Here is a 19,757-nt window from a genome sequence, read left to right on the forward strand (position 1 = left end):
TTGCAATTTACAAAGTTAATAAGGGGCTCGGTGGAAAGCTTTCTTAACAGACTTTCAAGTGGCACAATTTTTAACCTAAGTATTGGAAACCCTGCTAGACCTAGTTTAACTGTCTGCATGAGGCCTTGAACCCCTTTCTGTGCTAGAATTTAAAACTACAGAAGAATACTTCTTGTGGAAATTAGACTTTTTTACTTTCTCTCTGGAATGAAAAATGGTAAAGGTTTCAGTTCTACTACAGAAAAGTTTAAGGAAAGTGCAGTTCTCACTTAAAAGTTATCTTGCTGATCTTCACAGTGTCTGTGTTCAGAGTATGCAAGTGATGTTTCCATAGAAATCAGGCTGAGCTATTGATGGTTATATGAGCCTTGAAAATTACTGGGAAACAGAGAAATGCTTATAAACAGTGTGGTAGATCAATAATAGAATATATGGTTTTACTCTTCAAGATAGTATTCAAATATTGGGCAAGTCTTCAATACCATTAATCATTTGTGTGGAAGCTTATATTAAACAAATAGAGAGTAAAAACTAAGGAAAGGCTTTTGCCTAATTGATAGATAGTGTCATTATACAGTTTGCTATGTTAAATGCCATTAATTTCAGGCTCTTAACAGTTGGAGCTGTTGGCTGTTACAGACAACACTTAGTATTTTCAGCACTGTCATCTGTCTCCCTGTCTGTCTAAGGGTTGGGTTCAGATGGATCTGAAGATTAGATTAGAAGTGGAGGAAAAAAAATCTGACTTTCCTTATGCTTCTTTACATGGGTACATGTGTGGTGAACAGAATGTCAGATTTTACCTAGCATAAGAAAGGTTGCTGATTTAATTTATTCATATTATTGGAAACCATCAGTATTATGGAAAATTTAATACCTCTACTTGAGGTTGATAACAAGTATTAGAGTTTGTTGACTCTTCTAGAAATGAGAAGTCCTATACATTTTGGTGTAAGAGAGTAAGTCAAAATGTACATGTTAGGGAAATCTAAATGCTAACATAATTATTTTTTGTTAAAGCAGACAATTTTATATTTAATTTAGAGGAAGGGAGAGAATACCAGTGAAAAATTCTGAAAAGGAATTTTCTTGCCATATCTTGTGGAAAATTTGAATTTTGGCTTTCAGTAGAGCAAAGTTGCATTTGAGAATGATGCTGCCTTATGTAGATGTTCATATATAATGATTCCTATGTTGTCCATAATGGTTTTACCTAAGTTTTTATTCAGTAAGAAATAAACTTTATACTGGTTTAGCAAATGTAACCTGTATGTTGCTAATTCCAGATTTTTTCCCCTTTTGCTCTCTCACCCTCATTCTGTTTCCCCATGTAAATCCTAGAGTGCAGTCATCACTGCTGATATGATTGAGATGATTTTCTCCAATAGCCCAGAGCAGCAGCTCTCGGCCACCCAGAAGTTCCGAAAGCTGCTTTCTAAAGGTAAGGGCTGAAATTACTTGGAGAAAAATGTGGAAGCCTCCCTAGCATGTGGTTTTACTTTGACAGCAATAAAAATTGAGTTTCACACTGAAATTTCAGGGTCAAAGCTCTGCTTAACACAATGTCAGCTTGATGTATGTAGTAGTCACTTCTTCTCTTGAAATGTGTACTGAGTGTTGCAGATGTGAGATCTCCTCTTGGATGTAAGTTCACATGTTTTAGGCAGTGTCTCTGTGGCCCAAACATGCTGATATACCAAAGGTCCTCTGCACGTGTGCATGCCAGAGTGACTGCACAGAACTGCTGCTCTGAAGTCAGCCTGCCTAAACTACTGAGTGCATCAGTGCTCTGAATCATGTTATCTTATTACCTCAAAACTCTGGAGTTTTCTTATGTTGACAGATAGGAATCCATTGCCTTTTAGTGAAGTATTGTAGAAAAAGAACACACTCCAAGAAAAGAGCAGTCAGTATGTCACTGGATATTGTTTTGATGCAGTAATTTGAGAATTTCCTTACCAAGAAATGAGTGTATCTAACATAACTTCTTATTTTAAACAGAACCAAATCCTCCAATAGATGAAGTCATAAGCACACAAGGAGTCGTGGCCAGGTTTGTGGAGTTCCTGAAGCGGAAAGAAAACTGTACATTACAGGTATAAAAAATATAAATGTATCTGCCTTCCTAGTTTAGGAAGGCATTTGGTGATGCAAATTAGATAGGAAAAAAATTAGTGATTTGTTCAGCTGTACTTCCTCTCTTTCTTCACTGTGTTAAAAAAGCTATTTTATCTTCAGAATTTCTGGCAAGACCTCTGGGTGGAGGACAGGAGAGAGAGAGTGAGAGAGAGATGTCTGACATGCATTGAGTGACTGATAGGGTGAGGTTTTCAGACTTCAGCAAATACAGAGTTGGAAATTTGGAGCTCAACAGATGAAAAGCTATTAAACAAAACTTTGATGTTTGTCTTCTTTGTACAAATTGAAGGCAGTTTTAAATCTTAAGAATTAGGATGTAAATTTTTGATTAAAGTAAAAAAAAAAAGTTTGGAATTAGAAATAAATACAGTCTGTAGTGAGAAGCATAGAAAGCTGGAAACCTTACTGTGGTTTGAAAAAACGGAATTATATGTGCTACAATGGTTAATTTTTCTTGACCTTTGTATTATTTCCAGCTGTATATTTTTCTGGTCAGTCTTTCTTGGCTAATAGAAAGTGAAGGAAAACTATTACCTGGTTAAGGATAAAATATGTTAACATGTAACATTAAATACAACACTTAGATTAGAATCAGCGTTCTTTCTTTTAAAATGCATAAGACAACAGGTTTGTGAATGTCATGTGAAATCCAAATTTTGTTGAGTGGAAATATGCAAAAAATTAGTTTTTTTACACATTAGAGAAATCATTTACAGGTATTACTTTTCAGATTGTTATCCACCGAATTCCAGAGGTCTGTTAGCTTCCTTTCAGGAGTCTGGGGACAGTAACTGAGAGTATGTATCAGATTTAAGCTGGTTGGTTTGCAACTCCAATGGAAGATTTATAAACTATCTGTTGTTAAAAAAAAAAAAAAAAAAAGGAATACCTTTTATTACTTATTGGGGTCATGCACAGAAACCCAAGACAGGCAGATAAATAGAAGCAATTCTTGTGGCCCTATTGGTTGTGGCATTTATTGATTTTTACACGGAAATGGGAAAAATCAGTCAGAATGGAAATGTGCAAGCTTGTCCTAAGGAGTTTGTAGGAAAGCAGTGAAAATAAAAGCTTGAGTATGTTGCTCTTAATACTCCATTCTACCTGGGTAATTTTCCTCCATCTTGCCAAATCTCTCTGCCTGCTTGGCAATTTAGTGTCTGCAGGTAGAATTTTTTGCTGTGATCAGCTAAGAAGTTCTCTGGAACTCACCTTCTAATGTTTTTATTTGCTCTCTCATTGTTTCCAAAAATATTCCTTTGGGCTTGGCATTCTAGGGTTTCTAACTGTAACCTAGCCTAGAAGGAAAGGATTTTCAGCTCGTTCTGAGAGGGTGAAGTATAATTTATAGCTGCTTGTATGGTGGATTGAATATGGCAACTTCCATGTTCATGAACTTGGAACTTAATGGGAATTTATGGTCTGTTCTTCTTTTGTGTTGTCAATGGAATATCCTGTAAATCTAGGCCTCTGAGATCAGTGATAGGAAGGCCTAATTTGTTAGGAATTCCTCTGTCCTAGTTTTACTCAAGGTAAATGGAAGACTTTAAAATCTCCCCTGTTCTCCAGGGTTGCTTCAGCCATACATGAACAAATACATTTTTCTCATGTGGAGAGAGGAATCTTGAAAAAGAATGGCATCACAAAGATATCTTTGCCATTAATGTGTGACTGTTCCTTAGTTTATACATCCTGGAGCATCAGGTGTCCACAGAGAAGGAGGAGAGAAACTGTCACTCTCTAACCTTTCTGTGACTTACACTGGAGACCATGTGATGAGTCTCCAAGCTGTGAATTGTTCAAGCTGGTGGTACCAGTAGGAAGGTGGAGGACAAGCTTTATATATGGATAAGAGACCTCTGTGGTAGAAAGATGAGTAACAGTTATGTTATAATGTACCCCAGAACACTGGATACTCACTTCAGAGAAAGGAGAATTACAAGAAAGCAACATTTTACATTGGCCTTAGGTTCTGGTCACACTGTTTTGCTTCTTGTTCATTAATGATGAATCTTGCAGTTTTGACTTTGTCTGTTTGTACTTTATTTTGGAGCCCATACTCCTAGTCCATTGCAGTGCTGTATTTTGAAATTGTTTATTCTGATCATATCTTACTAGAATGTTCAGTTGATCAGAAGGGCAGGATTAATTGTATTAATTAATTGTATTTTCAAAACCAAAGTCTTTAACAGCACTTAGAAATGAAAAGCCTTAGAAGTCTAGGCTTATTTCTTGAGTTCTTATTTCAGGCACATTTCAGGATTCGGTGCAACTCCTTAGCAGGAGTTGTTTTTGTAACTAAACCCTAAATATAAGTCCTTGCTCTATCTCTTCAGACAGTTTTTGAAGGTATGTCAGTATTTCCACTGGAATACTGCTGGATCAGCATCTTTTGATAATATCAAAGTCATTCATTTATAGCTTATGACTTTCCATTTTTACTGTTTGTTGGTTTTTACTTTTCATTCAACTTTTAGCAGTCTTAATTCTACAGATTCTGAATGTACCTAATAGGATGTAAATTTGCTAGGGTAGTGTAATAATCTTTGGGCTGAAGGCATGCAGAAACCTACTCAAACACGGACTTGTGGAATCTGTGTTTTCTGAGGCCTGAGGTCTCAGGTAGGGTTAAAATTTGCATTTTATCTTAAAAAGTTAATGCTTTTGCAAGTTGACATTAAAAGAATAAATGACAAAAACAGTTGAAAATGCAAAGTGTTTGGGATCTCACTTTTTCTTTAAGTTGTGAATAAAAACACCATACACTAATAGCATTTGGCATCAGTACTGATCACCAGAGTTGGAGAGAAGTTCTTTGTGTTGTTTTTTAGAAATCTGTTTTTATTTGTTTGGGTTTTTTACTTCTCTTTTAGATCATTTATTTGCTTCATATCCATGAAGTTTTGTCAAACAATGTCTTCTGCATCTTCAGGAATATCACTGGTGATTCACTGAATGCAGGTGTCATGTCGTGGGAAAGCACATTGTTTTGTGTACAGGTTCTTAGCCAGTAAGAAAGGCAAAGGTAACATAAATGCATAGCAAAAAAAAAAAAAAAAGATTTGAAAAGCCACAGCAAACTCAGTGTTCTCATAAGGAACTGCTGCAAATTTTTGTTTCAAGTGATAGTGATAACTCTTAAATACATGATTCTGGTTCTTTGCAAATTGACTGTTAATTGGTAATATCTCATGTTTTCCCTATGCCAAATCTGCCAGATCTCTCTGGTTTTAGAAGACATTTAGTGTCCATGTTTGATGTGGCATAGAAAGCTCCTAGTAAACTGACTTTTATTTTGTTTCTAGTTCGAAGCTGCGTGGGTGCTGACAAATATTGCCTCGGGAAATTCCCTTCAGACTCGAATAGTGATCCAAGCAGGAGCTGTCCCCATCTTCATAGAGCTGCTTAGTTCAGAGTTTGAAGATGTACAGGAACAGGTAAAGATTGAGAACAATGTTGAATTTTGTGTGCATGTTAATTTATGGAATTGGAGGCTTTTTTGACTTTTTGTTTGTTTTGTTTGTTTGGTGTTTTGTTGGGGGTTTTTTTTCCCTTCTCTGGAAAGGAACAAGGCTATCCTGTAAGAAAGCCTTTAGAGAAAATGCAGTATATGGAAATTACAACAGTTGCTTTGTGCTTAGTGTGTGTTAAGTTACCTAAGCAAGTATTGTATTTTTCTCTTTCTGGAAATTATATACTTAACCATAGCTAATGAGGTAATTCATTTTGTTCTCTAACAGGTTGGTATATTTCTGTCTATTGAGGAATTCAGGGAGTCTTGTTTGAATAATTGCTTTAGATATGAAAAGTTCCTGCCTGTTTCTCCTGAAGTTAAAGCATGAGTAGAAATTATAGTTTGTTCTCCAAGCTCCTTACAGCATAGATGAATATTCTTCAAGGCCCACAGGGATCAGTATAAAGCACAGACCAAACATCTGATTCAGTAGTTTCCATTTGAAGTCTGTAACCTGTATTTAAACAAGGATGTACTTCAGACATATAATCTTGCTTTGAAGACTTAGGGTGATGAAATATTAATGATGTTAACAAATTTAGTTTCAGCCAATATTAGTCCTAATTTGAAAGTATGTACCTTTGCTATACAAATTTGACTAGCTTTGGGTCCAGGTATTGCTTTTGTTACATTCTTTACTCCATTACTAAGCTCTCTGTTTTTTCCTATAGCTACTTGCAGACCATGGCTTAGGCTTTACTTGAGTAAATGAAATTCAGCACTGAATTCTCATTTTGAGAACGTTTCTGTGGTGGTTGGTTTGTTTTTTGGCAACCTTTTTCTGAATATTTCTTAGTTTCAGTATCTTTTTGTGGTGATGAAATGACAAGCACTGGCTATTCCAGTAGCACTCTTTCAGCACTGTTGTTTGCAGAGATAGTGCCTCATTTTCACTTTTGCTCAATACTTTGGTGTGTAAATATCCAGTGTCTTTGTGGACTCCTTGCCACAGAAGCTGGCTGTGAGCTCAGGTTAAGCTGGTTATCCAGTATGATCCATTGTTCTTTTTAGAGTCACTGACTTCCAGGTTCAGTTCTCCATCCCGTAAGTGTGACCTCTGTTCTGTGTTCCTAGATATCTGACCTTGCATTTGGCTGAATTGAGATGCATGATTGGAGGAGTCCCAACTCATAGACATTGGACTGCTTTGTGTAACTTGCCTTTCTTTCTGTAGCTGGCTCAGAATCTACCACCTGTAATTAAAGTTGCCTAACATTTTCCACGAGACAGATTTTTTTCTTAGCTGCTTGTAGCTTTCAAGTTACTCCACTTTGTATCTTTCCATTTTCAGTGTTCTGTCTCAGACTGTATTATTGTTGAGAAGGCTTTTAAAGAGGAACAGAATTCAGGTGTTTGAAAAAATGTTAAACAAAATACGAAGTATTTTTTGTCCATTACTTTAGCTTTGAGGAGCTGAGTCTGCTGTCATTGTAGAAATTAGAAATGTGATAGGGAACTTGCCAAAATGGCAGATAAATGCTGTGTTCTGCCTGTGTGAAAATCCATCCAGACTTAGCTATATGGATCCTTTCAGATTTGTATTTTGGGGGTTGAGCTGGGTAGCATTGCTTTCCAAATTCAGCCATCACTTGAAGAGTGCTGTTCCTGCAGAATGATTGGTGCTCTGTATATAGTCAAGGCTGCTTTTTCTTATTTTTCTCCTAATGATTGATCTTCTGTGCAAGAGCTAAGTTGCTTTCTTTGTTAGGTTGTTATCATCCCTGCTGATGTTCAGAGAGCAGGTGGGAAGAGCAAACCTGTTTAGATTAAGTTGTGCAGCTTTCAATCTTTAAATGGGTGAATTAACGGAAGAGCTTAGGGCCACAGTTAAGTAGTTTATCTGGCTCCTTCCCCCCTCCCTGCCTCCCAATAAACTGCTGACATATTAAAATTCAGATTGCAGGCAGGCAGAGTGGCTTGGTTGTCATTACTGAAAAATATTCTTCCATGCAGTTCAAGTGCTGCCAAATTCACGATCTCTCTCTAGTAATCTCAAAGTACCAGTTACAAATTGCTCCCTAGTAAGCTGTGCTGAAGAAGGAAAATGTACCATGGCAAAGTGTTACACTGTTTCATCATGGGTTTCTCTGCTGCAGCTCTGGAGATTGCAGCCCTGCTCACAGCTGACATGGAGTTTAATGCTAGCCAACAAAAGAGGAATTCTACTTTTTTTCCCAACAGATATAAAAAACCCCAAGTGCTTCACCATAGTATCCTCTGAAACAAAAATTAGGAGCATATAAACCCTGAGAAGTTAGCTCCTGTACTTCTGTATTACAAGATAGCAGTACCACACAATTGAATAGTATTTTTCCAGATGACTCTTGTCTCATTCAGTATATGCACAGATTGTTGCCCTGGTAACAGATGAGTGGGTAGTAAAGGAGGCCTTTATTTGTCACTCTATGACCCTGTTTGTTAAAGTTGGAACAAATTATAGTGCATGGAGGAGAATAGGGAAGAAATTCTTACAATTAAGCCCGATAGTAGGTTTGTGAGAAAAATGTTTCTACTGCTTAGTGTCTGATGTGGGACGATTTCCTTCTCTCAGTTTTCAGTAAGTGGATATTTGTTCTGGGGTTTTTAAATGCTCTAGGTGAAATATTTCTTTTTCATTTTGTATTTGAGGACAACTCAGCAGTGATTTTTATAGTTAGGCCTGTGTTTTGAGCAGGTCTGATCCTGGAGTTCTCAAGTTGGATTTCTGAAACTGGATGATATTTGGCTACAATATTTTCCTGAAATGATCACCCTAATTATGTCTCAGAGTAGTACTGTGAAAATTATTATTTTCAAGCAACTGCATTTGCAGCAAATTACAAAAATACAGGAAAATGCAGAAAATACAACAACGTGTTCAGGGCAGAGGTCAGAAGCTAACCCTGTAATCATATAGTATAAGATGAAGAGAGAAAGAAGTATTGAAGGCTGTGTTCTAATTAAGATAGCAATTCTTTAGAAGGAAATGTTAGGTGATAACATTATTTTGAATATGTAGCATGGCATAAGCATAAAATATGTATAATATCTTACTTATTGGCTAGTCATTATTCACTGTTTTTGTTTTACAGGAAGTCAGTTTTAAAGATTTATGTGTTTACTTTGTCTTTTATTTCTAGCTTCTCTTAGCAGTAGCTCAGGAACAGATATCAGTGTACCTTATCTTTTGATCACAATGTTCCCAGCATGTATTTTTCATATCTATATGCCAGTTTTAATTTTACACTTTTTTCCTTTGCATATGCTAGTTTCTGAGTCTAGTGAAGAGTCTAAATCAGCTGTTTTATAGAAGTCTGTGAGGGAATCTTTATAGCTATGTTTAATAAGCAACATGTATAACATGTATGTCAATGAAATGATTCCTTACATCCTTTTACAAGACCTGTTTCCCATTAAGTTGTGCAGGCCTCATTCAATTAGCCACTATCCTTTAACTCTTTCATTTCTTGTATTGTGTGTCAGTCTTCCTCTGTGGTCAGTGGTCAAACCATTTAGCATACATTTTTCCCATCAGAGAAATTGAATTTATCACAGAATCTACATCTGCATTATTTAGGAAAAACACTGGCTACATCTCCCTTCTCTCCCCATTTCTGTTTTGGGTGTACTAATTTTTAGGTTTAGTTAGTGGTATATGTCCTAGTCCTTTTCCACTTATCACAGTTTTTTCCTTCCAAAAGACATCTAGAAATTTGGATCTTCCTGCCTGAAATTATTTATATTGAAAGACTCCATCAAAGCCCTTATGACATGCTTAAGGTTGATGTGGCTTCAGCAGTGTCTTAGCTGCAGTTCTTTCCTGACTTTCCCTACTGTGGTCCTTAAAACCCAGATGTCAGCTTGGGTTTCCTTGATGGACATGGAATTTCCTTCAAAACCCATGTAAGCGTTGTGCTGCCTGTCGAGGAGGATCGTGAATGTCTCACAGTGACAGGTGTGTGTCACTGTGCTCTGCTGGACACACGGTGGCATGAGCATCCCCTGCTGCCCTGTTCCCCTTTGGGAAAGTTTGCATTTTCAGCCAAGGCAACCAGTATGTTTATCCCTCAGTGTTTTTCCATTTCTAGGTGTATTGCTGTTCCTTTTGGTAACCATCACTTGCTTGGCAGAGCTGACCTGTAAGTCTGCTGTCCAGGCTCTGTTTGGCTTTTACATCAGCAGTCCTATTAATAAGTGCTTGGTAATCAAAATCAGGACAAACAGTCAAGGTGTGAGGATGAGCTGCTTTTTCTGTTTGTCAGATGAGATATGAGAAGGAGGAGCTATAACTACCCCAGCCACTGAAAGAAAGGTGTTTTCTGTGTTAGGACATAGTAGCAGTCATCTCCTAGGAATGTGTCCTTCTGGTATCCTTCCTTGTGTTTACTTAGCCAATCACACTTGCATGCAAGCTAATCTTCACCATCTTCATTTCAGCATTGGATCCTTTTCCCAAGTCAGCACCCAGATGCTGAGGAAGGGGTGATTCCTTCTAATATTTCTTCTCCATTGAGAGACAAACTCTGCACACTCTTGGTGATTGGTTAAGCACTTAGTTTAAATACCCAAAGAAATAATTGCTGAGAATCCAGGGGATAGTGGAGAGTTGTCAAAAAGCACATGGATTATTCACAGAAGGTACCATGTGGTTCAACAGTACTCTACAAGACTTGCACTTTACTTTTACTGACTACTGAAGTTGTCCAGCACTGCAGGAAAAAACACTGGAGCTCAGTGATGAGTAAAATAAATGGAAGATTTACAGCAAACCCTACTCTGCTGTTAGCAATAAGTGGAAATTTATACAAGTGTAAAAATAGGTGCTGTCAATTAACAAGGCAACATTTGTACTTCCAGCTTGCACACAGCTTTCTACCTAAAACGTGGGTTAAAAAAATCAGGCTATAAATCTTAAAATTATTGTAATCTTTAAGTTGGGATTTAGATAGTGGAAGGTACTGAAATGGATTTTTTTTACTGAAATATTTCTTGATTGAATAAGCTCTAAAATGGAATGAACATGAAAACATTTAAGTTGTGTAGAATGAAGCCAAAGCCAAAGTGTTGTGGCAAATATTTGCATCTTGAGGAGTGCACAAAAGAAGAAATGGAAATTGTTGAACATTATTCTGACAAACAAACCCTGAAGAAACCTGTTATTGTTCATGTGTTTGTGGAAACCATGACAGAGTTTTGTATTTATGGCAGTATTTGATGAGAAAAATTTAAATGAGCTTGAGTTCTGTTCCTTACTTATCTGAAGAGCTAAAGTAATTCCCTAAGGAGAGACATCTTCCTTATTGAATGAAACATTGCATATTTTTCTAAAGTCACCCCAGGACATGGTATTTCAATTAATTGTCATCTTGTGTCCTATCAGTGATAGCATTAAAAGGATTTGTTGCAACATCTTCTCTTACCAGCTCCTGTGACACCAGACTACACAGCCAGATTTTCCCTGCCTTAAAAACAATGAAGAATGGGAAAGCAGAGCTGCTATTTGACTTCTCTGGTCTGACTTTTTGATGTGAGATTTGCTGTTGCAAAACCAGTCAGTCATCCAGGGTCAGAATGGATTCTTGGATTAAGTGATTATCACTCTTGTCAACCTTAAAAATAGATATTGCTATAATGGCAGAAACAAAGACCACAGACAAATGAAATAGGGCTTCCTTGTTTTTTTTACCTGTGTAAGGGTGTCCAGGCAAGGAAACTGTGCCTTCATACAAAATCACTCACATCTTCAGTGAAAGAGAATTATTCTTCCCCGCTTCCCCCCCCCCGCCCCAAGAGTGTTTTCAGAAGATTCACAAATTTACTTATGACTGTCTGAAATCTTTGCTTCATTCCTCAGGCTTCTCCTTGCTGTAGAAATGCAAGTATTGGAGTGAACAACAGGTGTGGCTCCTTAAAGTTCTGACATGAGTGACATTTTGCAGGAGGTGGCATATATTCTGTCTCTTAAGCTAGATTCTTCTGGTAGCTCTCTTCTGTGTGTTGAGTCCAAGAGGCTGCCAAATCAAAGTTACATTTTTTAGATAAACTATTGTCACAATAGTTGTAAAAAGAATAAGAGATAGAATGAAAAATGATGATGATCAGTTTTGGGAAAACATCGTGTAGTTATAATGGCTGTGCTATTTCATAGCACAGGTCAGTAAAGTCTCGTGCCCTGCCTCTGACTGTGGCTGACAGCAGAAGCCTGGAACAGAGTAGAAAACAAAGCAAACTAATCCTTCCCCAGAACAGTCGCCTACTCTCTTCACAACTTGCAGTTTAATGGCTCTGATCCTATGCTGGTGTTGGTAGTACTGGTACAGAGGTGAAGTCTTTTTATTTTGTATCTAGCAAGCTGACATCTCTATCTACATTCAGTATATACCTGTGGTTTTAGCTGTATTCATTTTGCAGGGTTTGCCAATGCATTAGAGTGGTTGGAGTCTTGTTTTTTAAAGTAGCATATTTTTGCCACCATTTAAAAACATCTTAAAGGAGAAACCTAATGCCTTGAATTAATTGACACCATATTGAAAATGAATAAATAAGTTTATTTCAGATTATCCACAAATTTCCTTTAGGTAAAAAATTTGGCAATTCTGTCTGTTTTTTTAGAGGAGCATTTTATTTTAAATAGGTATAGAGAGAGGGAAGAACATGTTTACTTTGTGTGAGGAACTTGCTTTGTTCAATTGGAGAAATAGTTATGCGCTATAACTCATTTTACTGCAGCTAAATACATAGCCTTCAACTGAAGAGAAATTTGGGGACGACATTCAGCTGCTATCCATGACAAACAGGATTGCTTTTGTCCTCTGTATGTAGAATTGGGAGTACTTCAGTGACTGTGTAGATATATGTGTCTGAAGCCATAAGCCAACCAAATAAACAGATACATGTTTCTATTTGATATGACACTTAGTCTTCTGCTAACTTGAAGTAAATGGCAAATGTGAACTTCATAAGCTTTCTTGTGTGACAAAATATTGTAATTTGCATGGAATTCATAAAATTGCTTTTATACTTGACATAGACTATTTCTACTTTTCAACTCTATAGCTCTCATACTAGTGGACAGTGTTATATAAAACACCATTTGGCCCAAATGTATAAATCAAAACCAGTTAAATCTTTTATTCTCATCATATTATAAAAGATGGATTTCAGGCTGCTTTAATTCTGGTAATTTTTGATCTTCTCAAAATGAAGTTAGGGGTAGTACTGATGCCCAAGCCCTTACATTTTGCCATGCATATGACTTAATCAGCAACACTGGTTCTGTCCATATAGTTTTATTTTAAAGAATTTGTCCTGGCCCCCCTGAACTCTTTGATTCTGAATATTGACTTATCTTGAACATAGATTCTCATTTTTATCTATGACTGTGTAAACAATATATTTATTTTTATATTTATATAGTATATATATTATATTATTATATATATAATATTATTATGCCTTTGTAGTAAATACTAGTATGTGTGGCTGTTCCACACAAACATTTTTGGGTAGATACAGACTTGTACAGCTGTACAAACATCTTGTTTTTTTGGGTAGATACAGACTTGTACAGCTACAAACATCTGGTTTTAAATTAGGTGTGAACAAGGAGGGTAGAATTAGAATGTTCCTAAGCCTGTGGAGGTGAGCTCATCTCTTACATTGTGGACAGAGCAAAGGTATGTCTGCCTGCACAATCTTTGGAGACATACATATTTGCTGTTATGGTGTTCTTCTTAGATATCCACAAATACTCCTGAATCATATAATGAGCTAGAGTGTATACATGTAATATGCAATTAGAATGCATTCCCCTTCTGTACATTGTCTGGGACCTAACAGAGAGAACAGATTATCTCCCAACTCTAATACATATGTTAAACTGGTAGAATTTTGAGAATAAAAGCAATTATTATTCTGTTTTTCCTTGCAGGCAGTATGGGCTCTTGGCAACATTGCTGGAGACAGCACTATGTGCAGAGACTATGTTTTGGACTGTAATATCTTGCCCCCTTTATTGCAGTAAGTTTGTTTTAATATGTTTTTTCAGAATTTTGCTTGAGTGCCTTATATGACTGAAATTTGGGTTTTGCCTTGAAGAATAGTAATACTGTTTTCTTTTACTGTGGACTAATCACAGCTATTAAAGGGGACTCCTGAACTACTTTTTTAATGAAGCTAAAATGCAAACATGTTTTAGAAGCAGCTAAGCTGGAACTATTTTATTCTACAGTGTGGGTGGATGTCTGGGCTTATTTTAGAGTCACAGAATAATTTAAATTGAAAGGCACCTTTGGAGGTCATCTAGTCAAAGCCTTTCTTCATAGCAGGTGAGATCAGATTAGATTGCTCAGCTACTTAACCAGTCAAATTTGGAACATCAAAAGTAGATTCCGTAACTACCTGGGGTAACCTGTTGCAGTATTTGACCATGGCGTGGTGAAACACAGTGTTCTGATACCTAATCAGAATTTTCTGTGTGTTGCCTCCTGATAGTGCCTCTTGTCCTGTCACTTTGCATTTTTGAGAAGGATCTGCCTTCCTGTTTTCTGTGTCCACCTGTTAAAGTGCTGCTAGCAGCAGTTGTATCTCCTCTCGCACCATCTCCCTCTAAGGCTGAACAAATCCAGGTCACTGACGTCCCACTGCGTGTCATTTCTCTAGCCTGCTAATTATCTTGGTGATCCTCTGCTTGAGAAGCATATTATTGCTGAACCAGTGACACCATCTTGTGTTGTCATGTCCAAATTACAATTACTCCTTTGCAGACTGCAGCAGGGGAATTCTCCATTACTCTCATAAAGACATTGGTACAGTGGGAGATGGCTGTGAGAAAAAGAAACTGAATTGTTACACTTGTGGGAAGATTAGGTCTTGACTTTCTGCATTTAACTTTCAGCCAAAGTGGGACTCATAGTCTGAGACTGACATAAAAATGCAGTTTGGCTACAGGAATTCTCTTCAAACTACCCGCATGTCCTCCTCAGAATAATTTTGTCACAATTCCTGCACCTCTTTTGACTGTTAATTTGCCACATCAGTATATCCAAGCATTTGAGTGAAATTTAGTGTAATGTTTACTGTTCTTGTTGGGATACTACGTTCCTGTGTCTAGCGTGTATATTAGTAGCCATCAAGGATGATTTTCTTTAGGATGTGTTTTCATAGGAAAAAAACTATCATATTTTGCCCTGGTGTATGTTAAAAAGAGTTTGATTTGATGGTTCACACAGTTAACAGGGTTGCCTGGCTTTGATTTTTTTAAAAGCAAGGGTTGGATTTTTTTGTTGGTTTGTTTTAGATTGCTGTCAAAACAGAATCGTCTCACTATGACCCGAAATGCTGTATGGGCTCTGTCCAACCTCTGCAGAGGGAAAAATCCTCCTCCTGATTTTGCCAAGGTAAGAGATGCTTGAAAGAAAATGTGTTGTGAAGTGGTGATAAACAAATTATTAGTTTAAGGTGGTGAAACTTAAACTAAACAGAAGGAATGCTTCATCAGAGAAATTCTGAAATATTTGATCACCATCTTCCAGATGAAGTTTTTTTAAGTTTTTGTTCAGTCCTTTGGGCAGACATGCACAACCACTGTTTTAACGTGGCTGCACTGTTTGTATACTGGAGACGATTGTCCCATGGCAGAAGAAAACTCTGCACATCTTGGCTGCTGTAGAGCAGCACCTGGCACATCTTAGTAACAAGTAACATCTTAGTGGACAAGTCTGAGTTTCATTGGCAGACGTTGTTCTGTAGAGGCTGAAGAGTTGCTGTGCTGCTTTTCTGGAGACATGCTTCTCCATGCTTGTATAGCTACAGTCATGCACAGAAGTGCTAGCTAGCTAGGTCTGAAATTATCTGAGTATTGAATCTTAAGATGCCAGTACCAAATCCAATAATGACATACAAAATCAGCTGACATAATAATAGATCTTCTGGCCATTTTAATTTTATGTATCTGCTCTTAATGTCTTACAGGTTTCACCTTGTCTTAGTGTGCTTTCCTGGCTGCTCTTTGTCAATGATACAGATGTATTAGCTGATGCCTGCTGGGCTTTGTCCTATTTGTCTGATGGCCCCAATGATAAAATCCAGGCTGTGATTGATGCAGGAGTCTGCAGAAGACTTGTGGAACTGCTGATGTAAGAAATCTGTTGCAAGCAAGCGTCACTCTTTTCCCTGACATCAAGATTATAACATTAAGGAGTTTAATTAAATAGGTCTTGAAATGTTGTGATTTCCAAAGAGCAAGATTTGAGTTTTAATTTTACCTGTCTGTTCAGTGTTCTCTATTTGTCATGAGTAACAAAAGCAATGGAATTTTTCTTGTACTAATTTTGCTGTTTCCTAAGAGATATTTTCCTGCACCTAAGAGATACATTTTTGTAAAATCTGTAACATACATTGGAATTTTCCTTGTGTCATTGAAGTCCATATTATAGTTACTTAACAAGGAAATTACCTAAAGGATACCAAAGATAAAAATATAAGGAATAGTTCATTTTACTAGAATTGACAGTACCACGGGCTTGAAATACAAGTAATTTCTTCAACCCTTACTGTAGAGGAGTAGATGCACACTTTGGTCAGAAAAGCGTAGCGTGTAGCTGTGAGAGTTGGGGTCACAGAGACTGGCCTTGTTCAAAGCCATTGTTTCAGATCCAAGGTCAGGACATGGCCTAAGAACAAGGAATAATGGTTTGCAGTGATGTAAATAAAAAGACAATTAAGGCCTCTAATGTTACAGCAAATGTGTTGCTGGATTAATGAATGGAACATATTGCCTCTAAGTGGCTTTATATAAAGAAGTTTTGATTTGAGAAAAACATTCCTTACTTCAACTTTCATATTCCAGTTCTGATTTAACAATGATGATGAAGGGATGCATATGATGATGGAAGATAATAAACAGGGTTTGATGGGTTAAACACACAACTTCTATCCCTGTTCTTCTGTCTCATTCATGGCCTTTGTGCGTGCTGCATTAAGTGTATTTTGTAGTTAAAGATAATTACATTTTCCTCCCAAGGATGCTTGGAAGTACTCTGAGGTCCTTTTATTCTTTTAATATTTTATTTTTGTGCTGCTGACTGATCTAAAGGTCTAAATATTTAGAAACCCTAAAAAGTCTTACCACTAGTTTACAATCAGATTGTTTATTTATGTAGTGGAAGTCAGATTTATCAGGGAAGTTTTCCCCTGGCTCATAGATGCCCCTTCCTTGAGAATGTGAAGCTGGAGATGCTTTGGGAAGGTTAATACTTAACATTTTTCTTTGTCAATTTTAGGCACAATGACTACAAAGTTGTATCTCCTGCCTTACGAGCTGTGGGAAACATCGTTACAGGAGATGATATCCAGACCCAAGTATGGATGAACTTTCTCTTGTGTTGTACTGCAGTTCATCTTTCTGTTAATTGTGGTAACCTGTTCACAAGCACCTCCTCTTGTTCCTTTTGAAGTTTGAAAGTGAAGGTTGATGACACTAATTGCTTCAAAGTGTGGTGGTTTTCCGTTTTTCTGTTCAGTCCTGAACTGCTGATGGTTCTTAGGTAGCTGTGTGTGGGACTTGTGGGCAGCTGTGCAATACCCCTCCAGGGAGGGATGTTTTTGGTTTATTTCAAGCAAATCTGTCTCTTAGGCTGAATTTTGTGCCACGTGATGTACACTGGTGCTGCCATCAAAGGCCTGTCACATTCAGTGCTGTTGCCAATCTGTAATGAATATATCATATATATGATGAAAATATGTCATATTTATGATGAAAACCAAGTGTCTGCTCATATTTTAGATAATGTGTAGCTGTGTCTGGGCATTTATTTAGAGAAGCATAGGTAGGAGGCAGTGACTCCCACCCCTGTATTGGAATAAACTGGAAGGCAGGAAACTTTGTGCTTTAGAGGCACTAGGTTGTCACTGGGATGCTTCTGTAGTTCTGTGACTCTGAGACCAGAGTTAAAGATGAGTTAGCAGCATCAGGGTACTGTTTCAGTATCTTATTCCTAGGAGGAAGATAACATGATTTTTTGATTGTCAAAATATATTTTGTGTAGCTGAATTGCAGAGGCATTGTTGTGGTTTTTTTTCAGTGCCATTTGTTTTGCTGATCAGTCATAAAGAATTATTGAGGTGGGATTTCATAATTTCATTTAAGAGAAAACCACAAGGGATCACTAATTCCCATGCAATACCGGTTATTAAATATTGCATGAATCTTAGATTTTAATTAAAAAATAGTTTAAATGTTTTTGTTGTGCATGATTTTTTCTGAGGAGCATACCATGAGCTTTCCTAAAATTCTAGAGAGCTATATAGGTAGGATAGTTTGATAGTCCTGCGTGCAGATTGTGCTGTATGCTAAAAAATGATACAGGATGCATGTAAAAATCAGTAATCAGAAGGAAAAGCCCAGCTTTGAAAGCTGATACATTTCTGGATGTGAATGCAAGGTACAGGTTCTTCAAGAGTGTCTCTGTAAAACCTTGGGGCATAAGCTTGCTTTTACTTTTTCTTTTGTTTTCTACTATTAACAATTGGCAGTGCTTGAACATAGCTAAAACCATAGATAGTATGCAAGAAGAAAAAGAAATTTGTCCCAGCAGACACCTGATAAAATCCTGAACCATAATCTTTGCTTTTTTAATCTTAGTGGGGAGTACACAGATTTTAAGAGTATGGAGCAGGGGAGATGCAAGCAAGGGAATTAATTCCTCAGATTCCATGATCACAAGTCATGACTGTAATTCAACTTGACTGGAGTATTTCTCATAAAATTCTGTACCACACTGTTCTTTCCAAGGTGCTGCTTTTGCCACACAAGGCAGAACACTGTGCTTCTTGGTATACTCTCCCAGTTTTTGGCTTCATTGTTAGAAGTTAGAATTGAATTAAAAAAAAAAAAAGATGGTTTGTTTTTCATTTTTTGAATCTTATTATGCCCTTTTAGCAGGTCAAAAAGTCCTTCACTATCACACAAGACATAATCAAGGGTTCTGTCTTGTAACATCCAAGTTCTGGGGCATTTTCTGTTGTACTTTGGTCGTTTAGGAAATTTTGTTGCAATTTTTCTGCGCTGTAAAATTGTAGGGCTATTGCAATTTTTGTAAATTTTTAAATAAGAGTTGTTTGTTTGTAATGTCACTGCATACAACTCTGATCACACTGCACCACAGTGCCAGCAGATGTGGAAACAGAAGTAGTTGGTGCTTACAACTGTAGAAAAATACAGGAAAATACCATAATTTTAATTTTGTTTGGTCATAATGTGCTTAGTATCTTCTTGTTTTCAGATGACACTGAAATCATTATGAAGATGTAATCTCTTACCTGAAAAACTTGGTAGTTTTGCTCTTTAGTTTTCCTGCAAAATTTATTTATTAATTCTTGCTGTGGGTTTTTTTGGTGCATGTGTATATTTAGTGTTTTTTTTTTTTAAACTTTGATCATCTAATGGGGTATGCTTTTTATATTTTCAAGACATTGTAATCCTTGTTCCTGTGATTCTTTATCCTAAATTTCTTCTATGATGTGTTTTGTTTTGTTTTTCCTGTTGTATTCAGGTAATTCTGAATTGTTCAGCTCTGCAGAGTTTGCTGCACTTGCTAAGCAGCCCAAAAGAATCTATCAAAAAGGAAGCATGCTGGACAATATCTAATATAACAGCTGGAAACAAAGCCCAGATCCAGGTAATCTTTTCAGCTATCATCAGTAATTTTTGTCCTGCAGACTAGAAGGGACACGGGTGATTTTTTTGTGCATAAAGTGCATATTTGTGTTAATGCATTGTCACAGATACATAATTGCATACAAGAAGTATATTACTGTGTGTAATTAGAATATTTAAATGGCCCAGTCATCTCCAAATTCAAATAATTTAATTTTCTAATCCTCTACACATTATAAGGGAGGAGAAGACAGTCATGGTAGAAAATGCAAAAATGTGGCTGAGCTCAAGAAAATTTTGTCATAAATAATTTGCTTTGTGCTTTTGAAAGTCACGAAGATACAGAAATTCTCAAGTATGAAAAGAATAGGCTACAAACTTTGAGAATCAGATAATTTCACATATTTCTTGGTTTCACCATTGGACACAGACATACATTTGAAAGTACTTTATTTCTGTTAATATTTC

General features: G+C 36.9%; 1 protein-coding gene across 1 annotated transcript in view; it reads left to right on the forward strand.

Annotated features, from left to right (window-relative positions):
* The window catches only part of KPNA1 (karyopherin subunit alpha 1), a 58,489-nt gene that overhangs the window by 14,014 nt on the left and 24,718 nt on the right, over positions 1-19,757 (forward strand). The window contains exons 4-11 of the mRNA XM_071433205.1: positions 1,342-1,441; positions 2,002-2,096; positions 5,445-5,576; positions 13,563-13,651; positions 14,931-15,030; positions 15,605-15,768; positions 16,915-16,993; positions 19,186-19,311. Coding sequence (XP_071289306.1) covers positions 1,342-1,441; positions 2,002-2,096; positions 5,445-5,576; positions 13,563-13,651; positions 14,931-15,030; positions 15,605-15,768; positions 16,915-16,993; positions 19,186-19,311 — 885 coding nt within the window. The remainder of the gene's footprint in view (positions 1-1,341; positions 1,442-2,001; positions 2,097-5,444; positions 5,577-13,562; positions 13,652-14,930; positions 15,031-15,604; positions 15,769-16,914; positions 16,994-19,185; positions 19,312-19,757) is intronic.

This window comes from Agelaius tricolor, unplaced genomic scaffold, assembly GCF_023055355.1.
Source record: "Agelaius tricolor isolate 1412-34295 unplaced genomic scaffold, bAgeTri1.0.p SCAF_9, whole genome shotgun sequence".
Classification (NCBI taxonomy): Eukaryota; Metazoa; Chordata; class Aves; order Passeriformes; family Icteridae; genus Agelaius; species Agelaius tricolor.